Source organism: Myxine glutinosa, chromosome 6, assembly GCF_964187855.1.
Source record: "Myxine glutinosa chromosome 6, kmMyxGlut1.1, whole genome shotgun sequence".
Taxonomy (NCBI): Eukaryota; Metazoa; Chordata; class Myxini; order Myxiniformes; family Myxinidae; genus Myxine; species Myxine glutinosa.
Genome location: NC_136266.1, coordinates 101744917 through 101771585, shown reverse-complemented (window position 1 = coordinate 101771585; position 26669 = coordinate 101744917). Strand labels below are relative to the sequence as shown.

At 43.9% G+C, this 26669-nt stretch overlaps 1 protein-coding gene across 5 annotated transcripts in view; it reads right to left on the bottom strand.

Moving 5' to 3' along the window:
- Positions 1 to 26669, bottom strand: part of ARHGAP21 (Rho GTPase activating protein 21) — a 176340-nt gene that overhangs the window by 124812 nt on the left and 24859 nt on the right. For 3 of the 5 annotated variants that reach the window (XM_078780267.1, XM_078780265.1, XM_078780266.1), the window contains exons 4-7: positions 4297 to 4389; positions 3945 to 4023; positions 3539 to 3593; positions 734 to 2378 (exon numbers count right to left, since the gene is read on the bottom strand). In XM_078780267.1, coding sequence (XP_078636393.1) covers positions 734 to 2378; positions 3539 to 3593; positions 3945 to 4023; positions 4297 to 4389 — 1872 coding nt within the window. Of the gene's footprint in view, positions 1 to 733; positions 2379 to 3538; positions 3594 to 3944; positions 4024 to 4296; positions 4390 to 20672; positions 20991 to 26669 lie in introns of those variants that run through there. The other 2 variants (XM_078780268.1, XM_078780269.1) reach the window with 2 other exon arrangements.

Below are 26669 nucleotides of genomic sequence, written 5' to 3'. Positions count from 1 at the left end.
AGGCAATACGCAAATGCTGTTCTATTTTCAAGTCAATCGGATGAAAATTGATGGGTTTTCAGATGAAAATTGATTTTGGAAGTTTGACCTCGAGTTGACCTTTGACTTTTGACCTCAAAATAGTATGTTTCCCAATTTAGTGCCTCAATATGCAAATGCTGTTCAATTTTCAAGTCAATCGGTTGAAAATTGACGGCTTTTCCGATGAAGATTGATTTTGAAAATTTGACCTCGAGTTGACCTTTGACTTTTGACCTCAAAAATATTTAATTTCCCAATTTTTTGACTCAATATACAAATGCTATTCAATTTTCAAGTCAATCGGATTTTAAATGGCAATTTTATAAATTTGACCTGCAAATGACCTTTGACCTTTGACCTCAACATCAATAGGCTTCTCAATTGGGACAACCTATACATCTTGAGGTTTTGTGACGATTGGTTTAGAATTGTGACCTGTAGGCCGGTGACAAACAAACAAACAGACAAACAGACAGAACCACAAACGCAACCGACCAATATACTTGAAAATCTTAGATTTTGCAAACAAACGGACTCAAATGCAATACCCTCTCCTCAGGCGAGATTAACAAGTAGATGGCTGAAAAGTATACAATCCCATTTGCTCTATCCTCTGTTGCCTTCATATGCAGTTTCAAAATACTCAATTAGAGTACAACAGCTTAAAGCAGTCATACTCTGTGCAAACAAACCTTTCTAATTAATAGCTTACCGATGAAAGGAATAGTGGCCAAAGATGAGTCTTCCATCACGTCTTCTTTGAGGACCTCTTGTGTGGTACGGACACTCAAATTTCCTTTCTGCCTGCTACTCTGTATTTCAGGAGATGCAGAAACGTTGTCCACGGAATTGACAGCCATGATATAAGAAGGATGTCTCAGGGGTGGTGCCAGCCTTCCACTAGGTGGCTTTTCACGCAACACCACATCCTTGATGCCTGTGGCCTCACAGAACACTGCACGGCGTCGCTCCAACCCTTTGGCGTTTTTACGCGGTGCCACTGTTATTGGCATTACACCGGGAAGAGATGTGACACTGCTGCTGTTTGAATCCTTCACATTGCCACAACGCTTTGAGGACAGAGAAGGCACCTTGTGCCCAGATGCCTGAAGAAGAGAATGAGACTCGAGAGACTTGGATCGCTGATGTTGGTTCTCCATCTTGCGTAACTCGGTGAGTTTTGGTGGCTTTACGGAGCATGATGAAGCAGCAGGCAAACGGGTGCGCTCGGCCTTCTTACTCTCCACAGGCCCTTTTGGAAACGCTTTCTCCTCCGACATGACCTTTGGTTGGGGGACCATAGAGTTTTGAGTCTTCATAATCTCCTCTCCTTGACACCAACTGTGCTGGCCATCGGGTGAAGGACGATTCCATAAACCCCTTGTCCAAGTAGGGTGTTCCACACAATTATGGGCCTGGTTTTTGCTCGTAGATATGTAAGCTTCTGAAGCAAGTCCCCGAAGCTGCAAGTCCTCCTTTCGACCTTGCCTGGTGCTTCCAACAGCGCACCCGGCTGGAGCCAACCTACAACCATGCTGTGCAATAGCATCCTGGGAGATGCTGCGCGACCATTCTGAGAAATTGACATTGTTTGCCAAGCGATCTTGGGAAACACTGCGGTAACGACGTGGCATGGCTGCCGGACCACGATCATGAGACACACTTCGTGTGCGAGTATGCCCCGACCCCGATGCCCCCGCACCACCATGGTAGTAGTTCGGAGGTGCACCGCGATTTTGTGAGGCTGAACGAAGACTGTCCAGGCGCTCGTGCAAGGTACGTGCACCATATGCTCGTCTGTAGTCCTTGTAGGTCTGGAATGGCTCATGGCTACCGTCCATAAAGGCCTTCACTGCGAGGTAGTCCTGCATATGCTCTGAGTGTTGAAATCTTGCTGTAGGATATCCATAGGCCGAAGGCGTCTGACCTTGCTCTGATGTCCAGTGCCGACTTTTCAGGCCATCCGTCATTCGAATCCTCATGTCATCTGATCCGTATGGTCTATGCTGGATCACATCGCCTGTGCCAATAGCTTTGTGTCCGGCTGGAATGTTACGGAAGCCTTGATTACGCTTGGTCAGCTCCAACTCGTTTCCAGATTGCATGGGAGGCTTTTCACGACTGTACACTTTGTTTTCAAACTTGGAAAAGGTCTCAGAATGAGACGAAATAGGCATGCCATAGCATGTAGGCACGGCTGGCACACTTGCATAATGAGAGGGCCACCCAGCAGTAGGGGAGTGGACAGCAGGTGGAAGACTTGAGCTCGAGAAAACCAATGGAGGTGGTTCTGGGATATCCTGGGCTCTACCGGTGTAGGGTTCACTTCCTTTCATGTAGGCATCTTGGGAATAGGCCTGATGAAAATAAGAAAACAATTGAAAGAAACATTAATAAAAGCCAAAACTATTTTCAAACACGTCAGTTAGACAGCCAGGTATTTTTTACAAGTTCTGGCCAACGTCAGGAATCGAAGCAACAAACTCTAAATCAGATTTTGGCCCATGGTGATCAGTTGGGTGAGATTGTTTGGGCCTGCCAATCTCTTCAAGCCAAATATCCTTGACCTTAAGATGTACAAATTAACTGGACTATTAATGTAATGACAAGTAGTGTCAAATGTCCACGGTGAAACCAAATAGAGAAGTCAGTAACTTAAATACCCCAAAAGTGTATAATTTCCAAAACCGGCCAAAGATAACATTTGTACTTCAGCAAGTAAAAAAAAGGCAGATGACGACAGAGGTTTGAAAATGATCAACATTTTATATAGACAATTTAACAAACCATTTCCCACTGTTTAATGCTGTCCTTTATACGTTTGTGTCTGGTTGGCAAGGCATTTCCTCTGCGATGGAGAGTGATGTCCAACTGCAGATGGTCTGGTTACTCTACAATCAAAATGAACCTGCAAGGCCAAATTTCCATTTCCCTTTTTCCATTCCTCAATTGCTTTTCTAGCCTTTGGAGCCCTTCCGAATCTCCCTAGCCAAAAAGTCAGTTCCAGCACAAACGGCAACTTTAGATTTGGAATCGTTAAAAACGGCACCGATGGTTAGCCTCGCAATTGGAACGGAAATTATGACAAACGGGATTCTGGCATGGCAAATGAAACACAAAGTAAACAATGTGACGCGTGTGGAAAACAGTGTCCAACGTAACCAGATATGTGGAGGACCAAGTTTGGCTTATATATAGTACAAGTTCCAGTCAGGAAAGCCAAAACACACTTGCAGTAGAGACTGAGGGTAACAACAGTCAAACGACTTCAAAGTGCTTACTTTAACCAGAAACGATCACTTTACATCGTTTAATGGAAGTCAGGCACTATTACCTGTTAACCTTAGACAGCATACCTACCACATGTTGCCAAGGGAGGAATTTAAGGTAGAGTCCTGCTGGTATTAAAAGGTATAAAAACAAAGTAATCTGCAATGCAGAACAGAGCGCGTGGGGCATTAAAGAGAACATTTAACGCACAATAACAAGCATGCACACACATTTATTTTTAACTCACCAACTGCAGAATATCTTCATCTTTTGGCATGACTGACAGCTGCAACACCGAATCACTGGAAACAGACAACAGAGCATTCAGCAATGCAGGCGTAATCAGCCCTGTTGGAAGGCACGGGTCCCCAAGCATACTTAGATGCTGTGGTGCGACACCAGCTGTACACGGAGGGGGGTTTTTTTCCTTCCCTCCATTGTGCTCACTCACACAATCACCTTGTGGTGCATCCGACAAAGCACACAGTCGTTGTTGTAAATTGCACACAAGCGTTGCCTTATCCCCATTTTCTGGCGACAAGCCAGGATTATCCCAGCAAATGCTTGCAGCACGGCTCGGCCGATGAGTCCCAGTATGGAACATCGGCCTCACAAGGAGTACATCCATGCACAGGGAAGTTTAAAACACTCACCAGTTTTGAATACTGGATATTACTTGCAAGTAGCTTTTCCCGATGATGCTGTCACCATTAATTTTAACGACTCGATCACCTGAACACATCGCAAAGGGCAGATTAGTAAGTGACTTTTGATGTGCACCTCGAGGTAAGAACTTTAATGTACAAGTCTGCACAACTCAACTTTTAAGTAAACACACACATTAGAGTGCAGAAATAAATCTTAAACATGTGAACAAGCATTTTGAAGGTTATGACTGCACAGCGCATGCAACAGAAAACAATGGGCTGCAGCGTCATCATCACAAAAGGAAAACAAACGGTTTGTTCGTGACAATGACATGACGTCAATAGGGAGTCATCACACCTGTCTGCAGTCCGGCCTCGTGTGCAGGGCTCCCTTCCTTTACTTGCTTTACAAATATCGTGTCCATAGGATCCACCTTCACCCTCTCACCTTCTGTCAAACAGGAATAAAAAAAATCAAAATCAAAACCCCAACAGGCAACAAACAAGTTTGAAACGATACGATTCAAAAATACTTTTTTCCCATGCAACTGCTTTGTGACACCTTTCGGCTTAGATGAATGTACCATGTGCCAAGCATGAGAAATAAATACAAATACCTGAACAAGAATATGTTTCTTTTTTTTTAAACTGAACAAGAATTACAAATACATCACAAAGCGAGAACTTTACAACGAACAACATTGCATCATCACAAAATTAAATAATGCATTAAGGAATGGCACATTACTCATGTGCTGGAACAGTTAACACACAGGATGCATTTTGGTGCAAGTTTCCAATTTTAAAATGCACACGGAAATGGAAAATATGCTCGCACACGCACACGACAAGTGATGGAGGGTCGGCCATTGTACAAGTGGACACGTGCATGAAAATATGCGCACACGCACACGACAAGTGAGAGAGGGTAGGCCGTTGCACGCCAGCAGTGCGAGGCAGCTTAATGCACCAGCAGGTGGGGAATCTATCATGTTGGTTCTTCTCGGAGCCACAAAACCATTTTCCCTGCAGCCAAAATTCATGCAGCAAGGTAACATCGGCGTGTAAACGTGATAGCGTCCATCTAGATGCAAAACCCATTAACAAATCCTGTTGGGGAAAACTGTGCCATGCGGACGTGAATCCCAGGAAAAGCACCCGACATTATGAAGACAATGAATCCATTCTATGTAAACAGCCATTAAGTTCACTCGACGCAAGACAATGCTCCCGGTTGCCAAAACGTCACGGGGGATGCAGCATGCCATCGGCCAGAGATGAGATGAAACGGCGATGTCTGTACAAATGTTATCAACTTAATTTGAGGTTACCTTAACATGCTCATTGCTCAATATCATGGTAAGAATAAAGATTCTACCTGGCACTTCATCGTTTCAACTCGGCAAAACATTTCAGCCATGTTAATCTCGCACATACAGTCACGTGAAAAAGTAAGTACACCCCATGTAAAGTTTTGACTTTTTCAACATACAGCTATTTGATCTTCATTTCAACAATATTGATAGATAAAGGTGATATAATATAACAAATATCATGAAACATTTACATTTTGTAGTCCATTGTATAATTTAAATAAACATAAATGCAAATTTCGCATGTGGAAAAAGTAAGTACACCCTTGGCTCTAATAGGTGGTACTGCCCCCTTTGGCAGAAACAACCTCAAGTAGGCGTTTCTTATAACTGTCTACCAGTCTTTGACATCGACTGGGAGAAATTTTTGCCCACTCCTCCATGCAGAATTCTTTCAGCTGTGCAATGCTTGAGGGGTTTCTTGCATGCACAGCTCGTTTCAAATCCCCCGACAACATCTCGATGGGATTTAGATCCAGGCTTTGACTTGGCCATTCCAGAACACTCCATTTCTTTCTTTTCAGCCATTCCTTGGTGGATTTACTGGTGTGTTTAGGGTCATTGTCATGTTGCACAGTCCACCTTCGGTTGAGCTTCAACTTTCCGACAGATGGCCTCACATTATCCTCAAGCACCCTCTGGTACAATGAAGAATTCATAGTGGATTCTATGATGGTGAGCAGCCCAGGCCCTGATGCAGCAAAGCTGCCCCAAACCATAATATTCCCACCACCATGCTTTACAGTTGGTATCAGCTTCTGGTGGTCAAATGCTGTCTTTGGTTTTCGCCAAACATGTCTTCTAGTACTGTGGCCAAATAGCTCTACCTTTGACTCATCTGTCCAGAGCACATTGTTCTAGAAGTGCTGGTCTTTGCCTACGTGTTCATTGGCAAACTTTAGTCTTGCCCTGATGTTCTTTCTGGACAGCAAAGGTTTCCTCCTGGCATACCTCCCATGTAGATCAAATTTGTGCAGCCTCTTTCTAATGGTAGACTCGTGCATTTTGACATCAACAGTGGCAAGAGCTACCTGTAGGTCCCGTCATGACATTCTGGGGTTCTTAGAGACTTCTTCCAGTATCTTGCGGTCTGCTCTCAGGCTGAACTTGCTGGGGCGGCCTGGCCTGAACAAGTTGGCAGTTGTTTGGAATCTTCTCCACTTGTAGATGATCTTCCGGACAGTCGAATGATTGATTTCAAATTGTTTGGAGATCTTTTTAAATCCCATCCCAGACTCGTAGGCATCTATAACCTTCTTTCTGAAGGCCTCAGAGAGCTCTTTTGATCTTGACATGGTGATGCCGCACACTTCAACAACAAAGAGCAAACCAAACGAAATGTCTGAGGTTTATAAAAGACAGGTTCCTCCAAGATCCTCTCTAACGAATAGAGGAATATCTAGATCCAGGTAGATCTGCATTGGTAGGTACTCGACTGTCGTGTTCGGGAATCTACCTGTAATAAGTTATATGTGTAGCCCGAATGCCAGAATAAGTTGTATCTTCATCCCCGCCACGAGGGAACAGGGCATGCTAATAAGTACAAGGATTATGGGTAAAATTCCCTCATTTGTCGTTCCCTCTGTGGGCAATCCAGTGTCCCTTATGGCAATACATCCTATAGACACTTAGATAGATCCATTAGTGCACACATTAAATAATTCCCCGCCACCACAATGACTTTGGAAGAGCAACAGGCAGCAGCCACATAGTACGCCACCATGGGCGACAAACATCGTGCCAGGCAGGCTGGAACCACGCCCAGGGAACGTGTGATTGGTTGGGGTAAGGAGCTGGCCACTGATTGGTGAAAGGAAGGTGGAAGGAAGCGGCGCACTGATTGGCCACCGACCGTTGACACCTCGGCCAATCAGTGCGGAAAGCGCGAACACTCGGCCAATCAGGGCGGGAGGCGCCAAACCACTACTTAGAAGCAGGTCGTTGATTAGAGGAAAAAGGGCCGGTGACCGTCAGAAGGCGGGAAAGACCACAAAGAAGGGAGGGACTGATTGGTAACGCGGGAGAATTGACGTCAGACCACGGGGGACAAAACGTCTCGTTCGCGGGCATTCTGGGGCTTCCCTGGTCATCTTCCCTGTGTTCGTCCCTGCGTGCTTCCCTGTTGGTCGTCGTTCTGCTTCCCTGCGTTCTGCTTCCCTGCGTTCTGCTTCCCTGCGTTCTGCTTCCCTGCGTTCTGCTTCCCTGCGTTCTGCTTCCCTGCGTTCTTCCCTGCGTTCTTCCCTGCGGTCTTCCCTGCGGTCTTCCCTGTCGTCTTCCCTGTCGTCTTCCCTGTCGTCTTGGTGCTTGGTGGTGCTCTTGGTCTTGGTGCTCGGCTTGGTGCTTGGAGCGGTGCTTGGTGCTTGGAGCTAGGCGTGCCGCTGAGCGGGGGGGCTCGGGGCCTAGCGGAGCGTCAACGAGGCGGACGGAGGCCTGCTTCGCGCCAACATCGGAGGCCTGCTTCGCGCCAACATCAGAGCTCTGCTTCGCGCCAACATCGGAGCCCTGCTTCGTGCCAACATCGGAGCCCTGCTTCGCACCAACATCGGAGCCCTGCTTCGCGCCAACATCGGAGCCGGACGGAGCCTGACCGACATCACACATACAGACAGATAAGCTCGCACCCACAAACGCGCACAACACGACAATTCTTTTATTTAATTCATTCCCCTGTGCTATTGTTGAAGTGAGGTGTGTGGGATCGCAATTTAGAATTAGTTTTTACCGTCACGTTTCTTTGTATCGGGTTCCGTAATAAATCGTTTATTTTTGCACATTTTACCCCCGTGTTCGTTTTGAGTTCATTCCCTACAGGATCGAGGGCTGCCGTCGGGCGTCAGGTAAGAGCTTGCCACTTCTTCCTCTTCATTCTTCCTCCCGTGCTAGCATAGTCGAACCCGCAATTGATCGTCGCCTCGGAGTTAAAGCCCGTTTGGTCATCCGCGATCCGACGGTATTCAAATACCTCACAATTTTCTCGAAAAATAAGTTGAAATTGACAAAAGTATTTGGTCTCCACAATTCTTTATTTCACTGTTAATATTACAGAACCTTTGTTTTTGATTGAGAACTTAATATATCATTTAAAATCAGAAAATGAAAAGAAAAGGCATTGACAAAATTATTGATGCCCTCGACTTAATATTTGGTAGCACAACCTTTGGACAAAATAACTGCAGTTAAGGGCTTCCAATAGCCATGAATGAGCTGCCTTCACCTCTCTACTGGCAGTTTGGCCCACTCTTCTTGTGCAAACTGCTCCAGTTCTCCCAGATTTGAAGGGGGCCTTTTCCCAATTGCTGTTTTCAGATCTCCCCACATGTGTTCAATGGGATTTAGATCTGGACTCACTGCTGGCCACTTTAGAACAGCCCTGTGTTTTGTCTTGAACCATTCCTGGGTGCTTTTTGAAGTGTGTTTGGGGTAATTGTCCTGCTGCAAGACCCATGACCTTCGACGGGGACCCAGCTTTCTGACACTGAGTTGAACATTGCGCTCCAAAATGCCTTTGTAATCTCCTGATTTCATGATCCCATGCACACATTCAAGGAACCCACCAGTGCTAGAGGCAGCACAGCAACCCCAAAACACCACTGAACCTCCTCTATGTTTGAATGTAGGGACGGTGTTCTTTTCTTTGAAGGCTTCATTTTGTTTTTTGTAAACATCGGGATGATGTGCTTTCCCAAAAAGATCGAATTCGGTCTCATCTGTCCACATGACATTCTCCCAGAAGGATTTTGGCTTGTTCAGGTGTGTTTTAGCAAACTCCAGTCGGGCTTTCTTATGTCTCTCTCTTAGCAGTGGGGTCATCCCGGGTCTCCTACCATAGAACACCGTTTCATTAGGTTGGTGACGGATGGTGAGAGTTGAAACTATCGTACCTTGTGTCTGACGGTCAGCTTGAATCTGTCTGACGGTCAGTTTGGCAGTTGGTCAAGGTGCTTTCTCCACCATTCAAACAATCCTTCGCTGCAATCTTCGATCAAGTTGTCTCTTGCGGCCACGTCCAGGGAGGTTGGTTACAGTACCATGGGCCTTAAACTTCCTGATAACAATGCGTACGGTGGACACAGGAAGATCAAGGTCTCTGGAGATGGACTTGAGATTGTCCAGGCTAAAATCTTATGTCTGACCTCCTCAGACAATTCTCTGGTTTTCTTTCTTTTCTCCATGCTCATTGCAGTACACAAAGTGACACAAAACAGCAGAATGACTCCTTTTCTCGATTCAAACTGGTTGAATGAGTGATTTTTATATTGCAGGCACCTGCAACTCACCACAGGTGAGTTCAATTCCAAAGTAAAGGAGAATCACCTACTTGAAATCTAATTATTTCTAACAACTTCTAAAAGGTGTCAATGGTATTGTCCGGGTCATTTTAGGATTTCTGTGTGGAATCAGCTAAGTTTTAGTAATTTTTTCAGCTTTTTTTGTTTTGTTCCACTGCAAAATAGACTAGGCTAAATTTCTGATTTTTTTTTGGCAGAGGCATTTCTGAGTAAAAGTTGGTATCCGGGCGTTTTAGGTGGATATGAGGGTGCTGATCACGAAAAAAACGGATACCAAGCTGAAATGTGCATATTTAGGGCCTAAATCAGCAAAAAACAAAATGGCCGCCAAAAAAGTTTATGCGATATTTGTTTTTTTTCTTCAGAAAAGTGGAATGTCGTAGTAATACTTGGTATCCATGCTTATTAGCTGTATATGAGGGTGCTGATCACGATAAAAAACAATACCAAGCTGAATATTACATATTTAGGGCTTAAATCAGCCAAAAAACAAAATGGCCGTCAAAAAAAGTATACGCGATATTGACATTTCTAATTTTCTTTTAAAAATAGGAATGTCATAGTAGCACTTGGTATCTATGCTTATTAGCTGTATGTGAGCGTGCTGACCACGAAAAGATAGGATACCAAGCTGAATTGCAGGCTTTCAATGGAAGATGTTTCACACACCATATTGGCTTTTATTTCCGTTTTACCTTGATTGGCATTACATTGCTTTCAGATCACTGTCAACTGTATTTTCTAGTTAAGGTTGTTATCATGTCTAGTTAAGGACGGTTTATTTACCGGGACGGTGACATGCAACCTCTCTTTCTTTTATTTTCAGACTAAATCAAGATGGATCCTGTTGCTACTCTGAAACGACCATCATCGATTGACTTCGCCTTATGCATTTTATGCCAAACAGATGGGGATTTGCGATCTGCCAGCAATCAAGGTCTAGCCACACTCGCTAAGGCTTACGAAACCAGAAAGAAATTACGCGACCCAAAAAACCGCAATATAATTGAGCGTCTGGATCTGGCGTTGGGTTCGAATACCACCTCAATCGTATGGCACAAAAACTGTTATGTCCAATTCACCGATAAAAATAAACTTCTTCGCCTAGAAAGACTGGAAGATCATCATCAGGACCGAGAAAATGTACCAACATGCAGCTCAGTTGTTGGGTCTACCCAAGGTCGTGTCATACGTCGGAGCTCTGTCAAGCCAGTTGACTGGACGCTGTGCATGTTTTGTCAGGATCGTACGTCAAAACAACGATTAAGTTCAGTTATGACATTCAATGTCAGCAAAGATATTTTAGAGGCATCTAAATTACATCACAAGCTATGCTTCAGTTTGGCAGGCGTTAGTGACCTCATCGCAGCGGAAGGTAAATATCACCTTCCTTGCTTAAGTTCGTTCAAAAGAAGTACATCCAAAGTCAAAGAAGATTTTCACACCAGTCAAGACTTACCTTTGATATGGCTTTCTTCAGAACTTATGTATGCAGCCCAAAAGGGTCATGTGCTGAGGCTAAGTGACGTCTGGGATCGGTATGTAAATCTTTCAGAGGAAGCTAACACAGTTATTCCGAAGTCCTTTGTAAGTCGTCGGACAACATTCAGGGAAAAACTGCAATCTCGAGTAGGTGATACCATCCTCTTTGTTCGACCTGATGGTGGGACATTTCAGAGAGAAACGTTGTTGGTACCATCTAAGTATACCGGCAATGCTGTATCTGGACTGACGGATGAAGCAGACGAACAACTAACAATGCCTAGGTTCGGGCCTGAAGAGGACATCTTCCTGTCGCTGGTGCATGTTGCCCTAAAACTTCGAGGAGATTTGCTTGATAAGCCTGGCCACGTGGGATTTGAAGTGAGCATCGGAAACGCACTAAGTTGCGTACCAGAGACTGTCTACATGTTCCTCAAGCTCTTATATGGTGGTCCGTGTCAGCTTGAAATAGAACCATGCGTTGCCAAAGAAGATGATACGAAACTAGAACAACAAGTCCTCAGCAGTGCTCAGGACATGGTATATGGAGTGAGCGGAGGCAGTAAACTGACGCCGAAACATATAGGGCTCGGCAGCACCCTGCACCAAACTACACGATCTAAGGAGTTGGTGGAAATGTTCCATAAGGCAGGACACACCCTCAGTTACCATCAAGTGTTGCAGTTGGACACAACCTTAGCCAAGTCCACAATTAAGTCTATGAATCCAAACACCGGTGCCGTCATACCACCTAATCTAGTTCCTGACCGCTTTCTGTTCTACACTGCTGACAATATCGACATACTGGATGAGACATTGGACGGAAAAGAAACCTTCCATGCCACTCAGCTGGCAGCGTGGCAGAGAGGACCATCCGCAGACGTGAAGTGGGACAGCATGGTTCTTTCTAAAGACCGAATGCTGCATGTCCCAGAGGTCATGGACACCTTAAATGCTGCAACTATGCCTGCCGTCAGGGCCGAACCATCTTTCAGTGGCCAAGTGGAAAAAACTTGGTATCATCAACCGTCCAAGGACACTGATTGTGCAGCAAGGGCCCAATCGGTGGATTTAGCGTTCAATTTCATGCGACTCAACTCAACAACGGAAACCAGTTGGACAGTATTCAATGAGTCCCTGACACAAAATGATCCTCCACAAACTACAGTTGGCTATATGCCCATAATCCTGGCACCAGCGCACGAGTTTGATACACTCAAAACAGTCGTGGAGCGATGTTTGGAAGTTTCATCTCGCTTCGGACAAGAATACACGGTACTGAGTGTGGATCAAGCACTTTATTGCAAGCTCATGGAGTTGAAGTGGTGCAATCCGGAGTACAAGAAGAGACTCATTCCACGTCTAGGAGGGCTACACATTTCAATGAACTTTTTAAAAGTTATTGGAGAACACATGCACGGATCTGGATTGGCAGAGGCCTGGGTTGAAGCTGGTCTAATGGGACAGAACACCATTGAAGCAGCATTGGCTGGCAAAAAGTTCAACAAAGCCATGCGAGCACACAAAATTACATGCCAGGCCCTATGGCGACTATTAGGACCCAATCTACTAGACTATGTGAAAGAAGCCGACGAGCAACTGCATATTCAAATATCCAAGGCTGCATCCGACCTGGCAGCTGTTGAGATCCTTGTCACCTTGCTGACAAACCCAACGTTTTCATCATTGATGTCAGATTTCCTGGAACGCAGAAAGGAGGACAATGTCAACTTCTCTTTCTGGTGGGGATACCTGGAAATGGTAGCAATTCTACTTATGTTCACAAGAGCCCAACGAGATGGACTTTGGGACCTTCACATCCATTCATTCACCTGCATGCTACCTTTCTTTCTCAGGTATGACCATGTAAACTATGGACGCTGGGGTCCTGTCTACTTGGCTGAAATGAGAAACCTACCAGAGTCAGTTCTCGAAGAATTCAAAAAAGGAAATTTTGTGGTCAAACGGGTCGGCGCGTAAGTTCAATCAGGTTGATCCCGACCAGGCACAAGAGTGGTTGAATGGAACTGGTAAAAGGGCCGGAGGAATCGTTGGTATCACCAAAACCAATACAGCCTTGAACAGATGGGCATTGTCTTACAACCTGAGAGCACATATTGCAGCAGATACGCGTGAAATGTTGCAGATATATCCAAAAGACTTGCTCAGCCATAACGAATCGAAACCAGCAAGACAACAACGTGACAATGCAGACGAGAACATTCTGCTCAGCATATTGGAACGCTTCCATGTGTTTGCACCTGATACGCATCACGCTGCGCTGCAAAACATTGCAACAAAAGATGTTGCTAGCGAAGAAATCCAAACATCGCTACTGAACGCACGAGTCATGGGTCAGAAACAACTGGATGAATTTGTGGAGGATAGACTTGTTGGAGACGCAGAAACCTCAGTGCCTCAGCACTCATTGTATGACACCATCAAGAAGAACAATGCTCCAACATTCGACGATCTTTATAAGGTAGTACAACACAGTGCCGAAAAGAACAAACGCACTGTTCTGAAAGCTGATCAAAACTTCCTCCAACGTTTGGTAACGGCATATGCATCTGGCCGCACGATCAACTTGGACAACGTGTTGAACCACGAACTTATTCGAGTACCAGTCTCGCTGGCAGAGCTCAATGGCAATTTAAGGACAGGAAACAAATCGTTGCTGGCTGATATGTTGACAGCAGATGTTCCATGTCCTGCTACGCTCGATCTGCACGGGAAATCAGCTTGTCTTGTTATAGATGGACAGGCTCGAGTCGTGGCCATTGGGAAACCGGTTGCTGCCAAGACATTTGGAGACTTGGCAGACGTTTTCACAAGATCAATCTTCCAGTCAGGAATGCAATATCTTCGCATAGACGTTGTATTTGACAGATACCGAGATGAGTCGATCAAAGCAGGAACAAGAACCAAACGAACAAAGAAGTCGTCCAATACGTCGTATTGTAGAAGGACGGGAGGTGCCACTGCCTAACTCCTGGATAAACTTCATTGCCCTTCCAGAAAACAAGGCAGCCCTTGCTCGCTTCCTCTCGGAAGAACTTCTGGCACATGCTCCTGGTGATACAGAGATTGTGGTTGCAGGGGGGTTTGACGATTTTTTTTTTTTTTTTTTTTTTTTTTTTTTTTTTTGTATACAATATCGAGGCTCGTGAAAGAGCGAACATTAATCACACAGAAAGACAAACCGACACATAAAACATATAACATAGGGAGCGGTAGACAAGATGGGGAGAGAGGGGGAAGGACACAAACACAACATTTGAGAGCAGGGACCGAGAGACATGGAGACATCGAGAGATCTGAGAGAGGGCGAGGGCTTTGGGGGGGGGGGGGCGTGGGAAGGGGGCAGTGGGAGAGGTATAAAACATATGGACACTGCCAGGACTTCCAGGAAAGAAGTTGGAATTTCAAACAAGGTGGATCTGGGGTGAATTAGCGGGGGTAGAAAAGATCAAGGTTTTGGATGGGGGAAGATAAGAGATGGTGGTGAACAGCTGTTTTAAAGACCTGGAGGGAGGAGTGGGATTGAAGGGAGTGAGGGAGTTTGTTCCAGAGGCGGGAGAAAAGAGGAATGAAAGAGTGAAGGTGAGCGGAGAGCCGAGATTTCGGCAGTTTAACCATCAGAGGGTTGCTGGCAGATCTTGTGCGACCTGTAGGAATATTTGGGGGACAGAGCACAGAGAGAGCTGGGGGTGCAAGGCCGGAGAGGAGTCGGTAGAAGACAGAAAGACCACCTACCTGCCTGCGGTGAGTGAGTGAAAGGCCCTCAGAGATAGCTTCATCGCGGGAGATTCCAATAATTCTGAAAGCTTTGGTTTCAACAGCGTGAAGCCGAGCTAGGTGTGAGGCAGGAGCACCGGCCCATAGGGGAGAACAGTATTCCATTGAGCTGCGGATGAAAGCCTTGTATGTGGTGAGGAGCTCAGGTGTGCCGAGGAAGGACTTCGCACGACGGAGGATGCCCAGTCGGCGACTGGCTTTGGAGGCCAGCTTGGAAATGTGGTTTTCCCAAGAAAGATCATGGCAGATAGTGAGACCCAAAATCTTGAGCGACAGAACTTCTTGGAGAGGATTGTTGAGAAAGTAGATGGGAGGGTTGTCCAGTCGATCTTTTCGGAGAGACATAGTAAGAGTGTGAGATTTGTCAGGATTGAAAGACATGTTCCACTTGTTTGACCAGTCTGTGATTTTGTCCAGGTCTTCAGAGAGTGAGGAGGCAGCAGACTGCCGATCTGAGGGAAGAGGAATGGAGCGGCAGAGAGTGGAGTCATCAGCAAAGAGATAGAGAGGATTTTCGAGAGAGTCAGAGAGATCATTGATGAAGACCAGAAAAAGCACGGGGCCCAGAACACTGCCTTGGGGAACTCCAGCCTGAACAGGAAGAGGAGATGAGAGAAACCCATTCAGGGCCACACGTTGACAACGACTAGAGAGGAAGTCCGCCAGCCATGCGTGGAGATTTCCATGGATACCAAAGGAGGAGAGTTTGGTGAGCAGAGCGGGGTGCCAGACCGTGTCGAAGGCACGTGATATGTCGAGGGAGACAGCTCTAATTTCCTGTTTGGCATTGAGGACCTCCATCCATTGTTGAGACAGCAGAAGCAGCATGTCCAGAGTAGAGTGACCTGGTCTGAAACCAAATTGATGATCAGAGATCAAGCCATTGGAGAAGAGGAAAGATTTCATATCAGAAGCAATGATGGATTCCATGACTTTGCTGATAATTGGGAGAAGGCTGATTGGTCTGTAGTTGCTAGGATCTGTTTTTGCACCTTTTTTGTGCAAAGCGGTGATGTTGGCTGATTTCCAAGCAGATGGCAGTTGACCTTGAGCAAAAGAGAGGGTGAAGAGAACAGAGAGAGGGTGAGATAGAGCAGCAGAGCAGGATTTTAGGACCCGTGGGCTGATGCCGTCGGGTCCAGTTGCAGAATCAGAGTCGAGGGTTGACAGAAACTTTTCCACCTTGTCAGGAGGAAAGGACACTGAGTCCAGGAGCAGCAGGGTACGACTGGGTATGGTGGGTACAGAGAGGGATGGGTTTGGGACACAAGATTTAGAGGCAAACACAGAGTTGAGGCATTCAGCTTTTTCACGTGCGGAGTCAGCTGTGTAGCCGTTTGAGGTAAGGGAGGGGATGGAGGGGGAACAAACACCAGAAACGGATTTGAACAGACGCCACCAGGATTTGGAAGAGGGAGACAGATAAGAGAGTTCGGTCTTGAGAACGGAGAGATATTGTTTCCTGGCTCTCCTGAGGGTGGACACACACTTGTTTCGGGCTTTGTGAAAGGAAATGAGATTTCCTTCCGTTGGATTTGCTTTCCAGGAGACGAAGGCAAGTTGTTTCTGGGCAACAGCCTCACCACAAGATTCCGTGTACCATGGACGGGAGGAAGGGTATGACAACTGAAGACGAGATGGGATAAATCTGTGCATGAGAGAGAGCAATTTACTTTGGAAGAATTCCCAGGATGAGTTGATGTCAGAGGTGGTAGAGATGGGAGACCAGTCCAGATGATTGTTGTGCCGAGCCTTGGTGATATTGATACACGAGTCGTGTGATGAGCGTGAAATCAGGTCATCACGTGGCAATACTGACCTCACTCCACTAAAAGCAACACACGAAGAAGCGGACACACGCATAATTCTACATGTCATAGATAGTCGGCTGGACACTGTAGTTGTATGTGCGAGAGACACTGATGTCATGCTGTTGTTGGTGGCACATTTTCCGCGTGTCAGTTGCAGAAATCTATGGATGATGGCTGGTACTGCCCAGAAGAGAAAGTACATACCCATAGGTCCATTATATCACAACTTGCCATCAAATTCAGTCCAATCACTTCTGCCATTTCACGCTCTTACGGGATCGGACACGACATCGCACATCTGTGGACACACGAAACGTTCAGCATGGAAAGTCTTCCTTGAGTATCACCACCTTCTTGTGGGTTTGGGAGTAGGGAATTTGACCCCTGAAGTGTCAAAATCGACAGAAATATTTGTCTGCAAAATCTACGGGATGAACAATCTGGAGACAACAGATAGCGTTCGTCGGGTCATGTTTGAGAAGGCCTGCAAACCAGAAGCGATGCCACCCACGAGCGATGCTCTCAAATTCCACATCCAGCGTGTGCATTACCAATCTCTGATATGGAAGGAGGCACACTGCCCACTTCCGAACCTGCCGAATGTCACGGAGTTGGGATGTAAAAGGGTCGCTACCAATTTGCAACCAGTGCTGATGACACTCCATCCAATTCCTGAGTCGTGTCTTGAACTTGTTTCTTGCAGTTGCAGGTCACGGTGTCGTACCATGCGCTGTAGCTGCCGTAAAGCAAAACTTGGCTGCACAGCTGCATGTGTATGTCGGCAAGAAACTGACCAGGACGGTTGCTTTAATGACAATGTGTAATGTGTTAACGACATTATTCAACTTACCGTCGAGCCTGCATATCGTAAAAGACGTCATGACTGTGCTACCTGTATATAGTTAAACGTTCATATGTGATTGTTCACTGCATGTAATCGTATTAATCAATGAAGATCAAAAGTAAAGTTGTATTGCCTTGTAATCGTGTTGTTTATTATATGAGCTGTGTGGCACAAGGGTCCATGTGTAAGTGTCTGTAGATATCATTTTAGCTGCAGTTAGCCGATATTTAGAGCTATTTTGTGAGCAACCACCTTGAATGTGTCCTGTTTCAGTATATAGCTTTGGTCCAACACTAATAATAGTGCGCTCATATGCTTCCTTGACCTCGATAACCTGGGGCTAGACATCAAAATAATGATTCTATGTTCACTAGAACTGGAGATATCGTCAATATAAGATTTGATGGCGGCCATCTTGGAAAATGGCCGAAACATCGATTTCTGCTAAAATAGTATATACAAATTTGATTGCCCGGAAATATTCATCTTGTTTCACGTAAAGTGTACTTGTTGAAATGTCTTCCTGTGTGATTCTGAGTTCAGCGGCTAAAAGTTAAATATTTTGGCGGCCATTTAGTTTTTTCCAGATTTGAGCATCAAATACCAAAAATTCAGCTTGGTATCCTATTTTTTCATGATCAGCACCCCCAAAATAGGTTAAAAACACTTGTTACCAACTTTTACTCAGAAATGCCCCTATAACTTGTATTAGATGCATTTCTGGAAATTTAGCCTAGTCTAAAACAAAGAAATACATACTGTATGTGGACACCAAAATATTTTTTAATTTCAACAATTTTCTGGAAGAAATTGTGCATTATTTGAAAAAAGTGCAAGGGTGCCAATATTTTTGGACATGACAGTATATGTATATATGTATATATACATATATATATATATATACATATATATATATATACAGTACATATATATATATATATACATATATATATATATACATATATATATATATATATACATATATATATATATACATATATATATATATATACATATATATATACATATATATATATATATACATATATATATACATATATATATATATATATATATATATATATATATATATATATATATATATATATATATACATACACACACACACACATCATTGTATATATATATACAATGATACATACATGCATGCATACATACATGCATGCATACACAAAGTCTGAGCTCCATACGCCTGGTGTTGGCTTGTTGGCTTAACGGTTAAGGCAGCTGGCTTGAGATACTGAGATAGACTCAGGGTCATGCCTTTGAGTCCCTGTTGTGCCATTAAAATAACAACAGCCTGCCAACAACCCTGTGGGTTGACTCAGCCTGCCATCCTTCTGAGGTCGGCAAACTGAGTACCAGCTTACTGGTAACAGGAGTACTGCATCAGCAGCACAGCCATGCTTCCAGAAATGATTCAACCAGCAGCCACAGGCTGCATCCGAAACAATAAGTCCAAGCACCACCCCTCTACTGGCCGGGAGAGTGAGGCTCCATTGGCGGAGTTTCATTTAGAGACAGTTTTGTGATTTCTGGAATGTTGGCTTTGAGTTACACCAGAATGCCAAATTTCAACTTCTTAGTCTACCTCAAAAGTGCTGCACTAGCATTTATATCAGTAAGTGAGTGACTGAGTGAATGAATGAGTGGTTAGAAAGCTTCATATATTTGATGCACAGAAAGAGGGCAAAGGGGTACATGCCAGTAGGTAGATGGTAGATGAGGATGACAACTGGGTATCAGGGGTTTGCATCCACACTGATCACTAACATCAAAATTATATTGACATTTTAATTGTAGTTTTCTTTCCCCCAATTTCTTTCTGCAATTTTTCATTTCATTGATGAATGTACTTCCATTCGCTGCACTTGTGTCGTTCCAATTTTACCTGGACTACACTACAAACACGACTCTGCCCTTTCATGCATGCCAAGTTGTACCTCCTACATTCTGAAATCTTATTCTTACAATGAATGGAATCAAACTGAACATCTAAATCGCCTTGAAATCAACTGGTACATTCACACATCAGCAAGGCCTGTCCAAATATATTGTGCCTTCTTCATATCCATGTATAAAATCTTAAAGTAGAAGCTCTGTAGAGCCAACTCCCCTCCCCCCACTACCAGCATGCCCTTTGCATTCCACAAAGCCATTCCCGAAGCTCCAAATAACAACAATCACAGCGAATTACAAACTGTAAAATGATTTTCCGATACGCAACAGTATGAACCCTAAAATTGTGTAAAATACCATGGGCGTTCAAGGATGAAGATGTATCATGATAAAAGGAGCATGAAGGCCGGGATATTTTATCACAACTGATTGGGTGGTTTGTGGACTCGCCTAGATATTAATTAATGGAAAACATCATTTCCCGAATTAAGGAAGCTTCTGATAGCTTCAAGATTCTTTGCTCTTTTTTTTGTTCTCCTGTATCATAATCATCTTTTAATCCTTTTTTTCTCTACTTCCACACTACCACCCCGCCAGCCTACGCATTTATTCAAGGCAACCAGAACGAGACATTGTGATTCATCTACCCATATATCGCTCCAGCTTCTCTCATCCCTGTCCTTTAACCTCCCGTCTCCATATTAAAGTAATAAGTAATTAAACACACCTTCAACGTGTTAAAACACCAGGAAAACTGCAACAATGTACCAGACGTATGCACGCATGAACCATCTAAATAAGTAAATACAGTACACTATGATTAAAACGAACCAAATATATCCAGTGTGTGATAGTCACCGTTTCTTCTATAGAGCCAAAGTAATCATTTTGCATGTCGACCTATATTTTACACATATGATAATGATAATTCTCCAAAATCTGAACCTGTAAAGATTCGCAGCTGTCAAAGACCTTCAAAAGAGCACAATACAGGCAGTCCCCGGGTTACGAATGCCCAACTTACAAACGCCCGTACTTACGTACCGACCTCCATAAAGCCTATTATTAATTTATTTATTTATTTATTTTTATTGTTGTTGTATACATTTATCACACAGAAAAAAAAAATCAAACAGACACACAAAGTATATAATAAGGGGAGCGGTAGACAAGAGAAATATGAGAAAAACTCTGTTCAAGCCACCCTAGATGTTTACTTTAAGAAAATTGACCAGCACCAGGTCCATCCTCTCCAGCACCAGGTCCATCCTCTCCAGCACCAGGTCCATCCTCTCCAACACCATCTCGGTGATATCATCTCGGAGAGATATATCAAGGTATGAGCGTTTCAAGGTTTGCAAGACATCAATTGGAACGAGAGTAAGTGTTAACCTTCAATCATTATCTTTTCTTTTCTATCTAAACAGTTTATAAGAAATGTTTCTTTAATGTTTTTTATACCTATCTAGATGTTTTAGGTAAAATATATACTATATACTAAGACAAACATTTGACTAATTGACACTAGATGTGAACCGTACGTAACTGTTCCGACTTACATACAAATTCGACTTACAGACAGACTTAAAAACGGAACTCGTTCGTAACCCGGGGACTGCCTGTACTCTTTATCTTCCAAAAATACAATTAGCTTGTCGAAACTCATAACACAGCAAACAAGGAATGAAACGTGTTAACAACGTTTCTGTCCCTACTCAGAAAAAAATCCTACACTATTATACTGTGAGTTTACACAATTGCTATCATGTTATTGCTTACAAGGCCATGGGCCACCTTTCCAAGAGCATAAAGGTGTATGACCCAGCATCTCGTTCACCCCAGATAGGATGGATCAGAGCTCAAGTCCTCGAACTTTAACCCACCAAGAGTTTACTCTTCAGCCAATTTTTCTTCGAAGCTTTCCAATCAATGCTAATTGTTTCACAAATCCATGATCTTACAAATATGGCTTTGGTTTCTGACTTCTTTGGTTCAAGACCATTCGGTTTCTTTCCTCGTCATTGAACAATGGTCATACTGAACCTGTATCTAAATGTAAATTTTTTACCTCACAGAACAGGTCATGGCAGTGTCGTTCAACAGGTCCGCCACTTTTTGGCACAGTATCCTCACGCTTCTTCCCAAGCTTTCAACCAATCATATGCAGAGTTCTCGAAATTCCTGGCTGGCTGATTTGCGCTGCTAAGCCTGATTGCATTACCCGATTTTACCCTCCACTTGACAGATGCTAAGAGAAGCATCTTGCGCTCAATTCTCTTCCAGATTGATAAATCAATGATCTCTCAAATAAACCTAAACATCATCAAGTAGAAACAATGCAAAAAACCTGTCAACTGTTATGTCACATGGTGCCTTTTAATACAAAACATCCAGCCAATCGGAACTTGCCAAATTTATTAGTTGGGACTCTATGACAATTATTAACCACAACTTTGGCAGAGATTTCCAAACTGGTTTTCGACTGTGTATTATGGGACTCTCATCTATCAAGTGTGTAATTGAAAGAGATTTTATGTATTATATTTGCTATGCTAGTTCCATCATAACTAAAGCATGGTGATGCCACCAACACAGTGCATGGTAGATTAAGGCAGGAATTTTGGCGGCAAGCAATGGCCTACTCTTTTAAAAGGTACAGTGAAACTGTCAATGTCAACAAGCGAATGCAAGCACATTCGACAGCCAGCTTAACATTATGTACTCCCGACAGCAATGTAAACATTAACATTAACATTATTAATCCTTAACATTATATACTTTACTACCTGTAAAGCACCAGTTGACGGGCCGAGATTTGAACCCAGACGAGACAGCTCAAAGGCAAGTACACTACCTATGGGGTATCTTAACAGCTTTGAAACCCCATCAACATTTCTTTCTTAAATATTTTCAGGGTATTGTAAGCAGTGCCATACAGTTACATCTACACAATGGCCTAGGTTTGGTTTAAGACAATCTACATTGATCGTGTTTCTTTTATGCAAGCTGATGGGTTCTGTCTAAAACGTAGATACGTTGGTGCGAAATTATTTTACAATCTTCCTAGTGACTCTCCAACAAATATGACCACTTGTGGCTTGTAACCAAGCATCAGTAAAATCTAAATGGTTAAACCTTGTGCAGAGTTCCATTTTCTTCCTTTCTAGCTTTTGTAGAATATCTGAGCATTAGGGGTGTCAGTGGGTGTAAAAAGCTAAGAAGTAGAAATGGTAGACACCAAAAGGGCCTGGAGAGAAGACCACAAGGCAACAGACTTAAGAGGCCAGTTCCACAGGTGAGAAAAGAGGCAGATGAGGTGAGCGTTACAGCAACATAGACAGAATCGGGAGGTTAATAAAGTAAGAGTTTCTTGTAATGTGAGAGTCAGTGAAGTGTAATTTCTCATGAGCAGGTTGGAGTGCGAATGTGTACAATGTTAGAGAGAGAGGAAGACAGGAAAATAATAAAATAACGTGTTGGAACTGGAAGAGCTGATCAAATACAGTGAGATGAGAGAAGGGGTTTTTGTGCTTTATTGAGGGTGAGGGGGGCGACAGAAGGCATTGAGGGGATTGGAGAGAAGGAGGTGGGTGGACAGTGAAGATGTAGAATGTAGATAAAGAGCAACAGTGAGCTGAGAAAAGCAGACCCGCAGTACAAGCAGACCTGGCGTGACTTACTGTATGCAGCTTGAACATGTCACATGACAGCAAATTAAGCTGAAAAGCAAATATATATATATAATATATATATATATATGTAAAAAAAACAAACACAAAAACATACGCATGTGCAAACACACACACACACACACACACACACACACACACACACACACACACACACACACACACACACACACACACACACACACACACACACACACACACACACACACACACACACACACACACACACACACACACACACACCAAATGGCGATTTTCCTCCCCTGCATATGGCACCAATCTAGACTTTGTGGTTAACTCTTAAATGCCACAGGGGGGGACCTTGGGAGACACTAAATCCGCTGCCCATGAAAGCAGATCTAGTGTCTCCTGGCATAAACCAAGCACACACTAAATCTACACCCTTAACCAAAGAAACCAGTGTAAAAACATTCTTCTTTGAACAATTCAAAATGCAACGCAAAATTCCTTGCAATAATTGACCGCTCTATTTTGTCACCACAACGTCCCTTTAATGTGCCAATGCCAACTTGCAATCGCTGGAGGTGTTGCATTGTGCCTGCAAGGTAGATGCCTCAGCCTAATATCATCCAGGACCAAAGAGGCAGAGAAAGAACCCTTCGTAAATATTTATGTACAATCATTTGCATTTCTTGAAAGTGAAAATGATTCTGTTTTAATGGATATTCAAAAGGGGAACGAGGAGTCCTGTTTGTTCCATTTATATTTGCTCTAAAATGTGAGCACATCGCTCCAGAAGCTCATTGTGTCAAGCTTGATAACGGCGTGCAGCTGCATGGTGCGATGATGTCACGTGTAATAATAATCAAAACAGGCTAAATAAAAAATACTTTGGTGAATGGAAGGATCTTTCTTGTTGGGGGGGGGGGTAAATTTTATTGTTTTATTTTAATGGGTTAACATTATATATGTATGTATAATGTATATATATTGTCATGTCATGATTGTCATGATTGGATTGGAGATTGGATTGGAATGTCATGGAGAAGATTGTCATGGGGACCGCAGGGCTAACCCCCGCTCTTGCAGGGAAAATGGCCTTTAATATATATATATATATATATATATATATATATATATATATATATACAGTGAAACCTTGACTTACGAGTTTAATTCGTTCTGTGACCGAGCTCGTAACTCAATTTGCTCGTTTCTCAAATTAAATTTCCCCATTAAAAGGCATTGAAATGCTATTAATCCGTTCCAGCCCCCAAAAAACCACACCAATTTTTTTTGTTACGTGTTTTTAAATAAGAAAAATGTACTTTATAAATAACAAATAATGTATAAACAAGCACGACCTCGTATATACTGTTCATATTAAATAAAAGAGAATGTTGTAGCGACCCATGGGTCCCCCAAGCAAGACCGGCATCAGAATCTCCTTGCTCCAGCCGGTGACGTCACCGGCGGGGATCCCCGGCGCCAGAGTGGCTGGTCACGTGACCGCCAAAGCGTCCCGCGCGTGCGGTTATAATGAGCTACACCTGTGGATCACGTGACCACCGAAGCTTGTGCCTTGCCATCCTTTTATCCGTATTCTGCTGGAGTCCAGACTCCTTCAATGTAAAGAAATAAACTGGTTTTATTAAGTGTTGTGGCGGACACGAAAGCACTGACGTGGTGACATCACCCCGCACACCAAGTGGGGGTGGGCCACGCCGGGGAGAGAGGCGTGGCCTCAGGATATAGACGGGGCGCGCAGCCTTGAGCAGCTTAGTGCTGCAGTTTGAATAAAGACTGTTGTATGAACCGCGTTGTCCGCTTGCTCCTTGCGCAAGCATTAGCGCGCGCAGCATCGCGCTACAGTGTATTTACCTTGAAGATCAGACGAAGATGCTGGCGGAGGTGGAGGAGATAACTTTTGCCCTTTTCGCCACACTTTCCTCGCTGTCACTTGCAGGGCGTTTCAATAAAAACCTGTCCAACGAGGTTTGTTTCTTCCTCCCTTTCAAAATGTTTCGAAAATTCTCCATCTCTTCATGGATAGAGGTCCGGAGCTTTGAAATAATCGTAACGCCCTTGGCTGGCGTTATAGCCTTTATCGACTCCTTCTGCTTCAAAATCGTACATATCGTAGAAGTACTACGATCGTACTGCCTCGCCAAGTCGACAACACGCACACCTCGCTCATGTTTTTCGACGATTGCGTGTTTTATATCCAAGCACATCATCCTCTTCTTCTTCTCAGTACTGCCCTTGGCACTCAATTTCTTAGGACCCATGGTTAAAACTAAGAAATTTTCCAAAATAACCAACATGCGAAAACAAAGCAGCAGCGATATACGGCAGAGATGCTTGCACGGCAAGATAACCACGTGACCGGAACGCTCGTTGGGCCACCTGGTGGCGGGTGGCGTAAGCTCGTAACTCAGATCTCGGCTCGCATCTCAAAGCAAAAAACCGCCCGAGCGACGGCTCGTATCTCGGAAAACTCGTAAGTTGGTGCACTCGTAAGTCAAGGTTTCACTGTGTGTATATATATATATATATATATATATATATATATATATATATATATATATATATATATATATATATATACAGTGGAACCTTGACTTACGAGTGCCCCAACTTACGAGTTTTTCGAGATACGAGCCGTCGCTCGGGCGGTTTATTGCTTTGAGATGCGAGCCGAGATCTGAGTTACGAGCTTTCGCCACCCGGTCACGTGGTTATCTTGCCGTGCACGTACAGTATCTCTGTCGTATAGCGCTGCATTTTTGTTTTCGCATGTTGGTTATTTTGAGTTTTGCCGCCAGGTGGGTTCCGGTCACGTGGTTATCTTGCCGTGCACGTACAGTATCTCTGTCGTATAGCGCTGCATTTTTGTTTTCGCATTTTGGTTATTTTGGAAAATTTCATGTTCATGTCGAACATTTCATGTTCATGTCGAACATTTCATGTTCATGTTCATGTTTTCATGTTCATGCCATGCCAGGCCACAACTTGTTCAGAGTGCCGGCGATAGCTCGCCTTCTCTTTGTGGAAAACACGGTGAGATCCTTAACATCCAACAACTAATGGGACGCAAACGGGGCGCCCAGTTTAGCGGTACACACATTGATGAATCACCCTGCCTGTGATTCACCCATGACAGGTTATAGCTGGGTCGGGATTCAAACCCAGGCTGGACAGTTTAGACTTTAGAGTCAAGTGTGCGTACCTCCAGTCCAGGCCATCCTGCCAACTTGTATGCTGCATACAGGTGAAATATAAAGCGCGAGATATTTTTATATATACTGTATATTTAAAAAAAAATTGGTGTGGTTTTTGGCGGGCTGGAACAGATTAATAGCATTTCAATGCATTTCAATGGGGAAATTTGATTTGAGATACGAGCAATTTGAGTTACGAGCTCGGTCACAGAACGAATTAAACTCGTAAGTCAAGGTTCCACTGTATATATATATACACAAAGAATTAAGTTAAGCACCCCCCCCGTTTTTTTACAACCTCGCACATTACAAGTTTGTTGTCGTCAAAACAGTGTAATATACC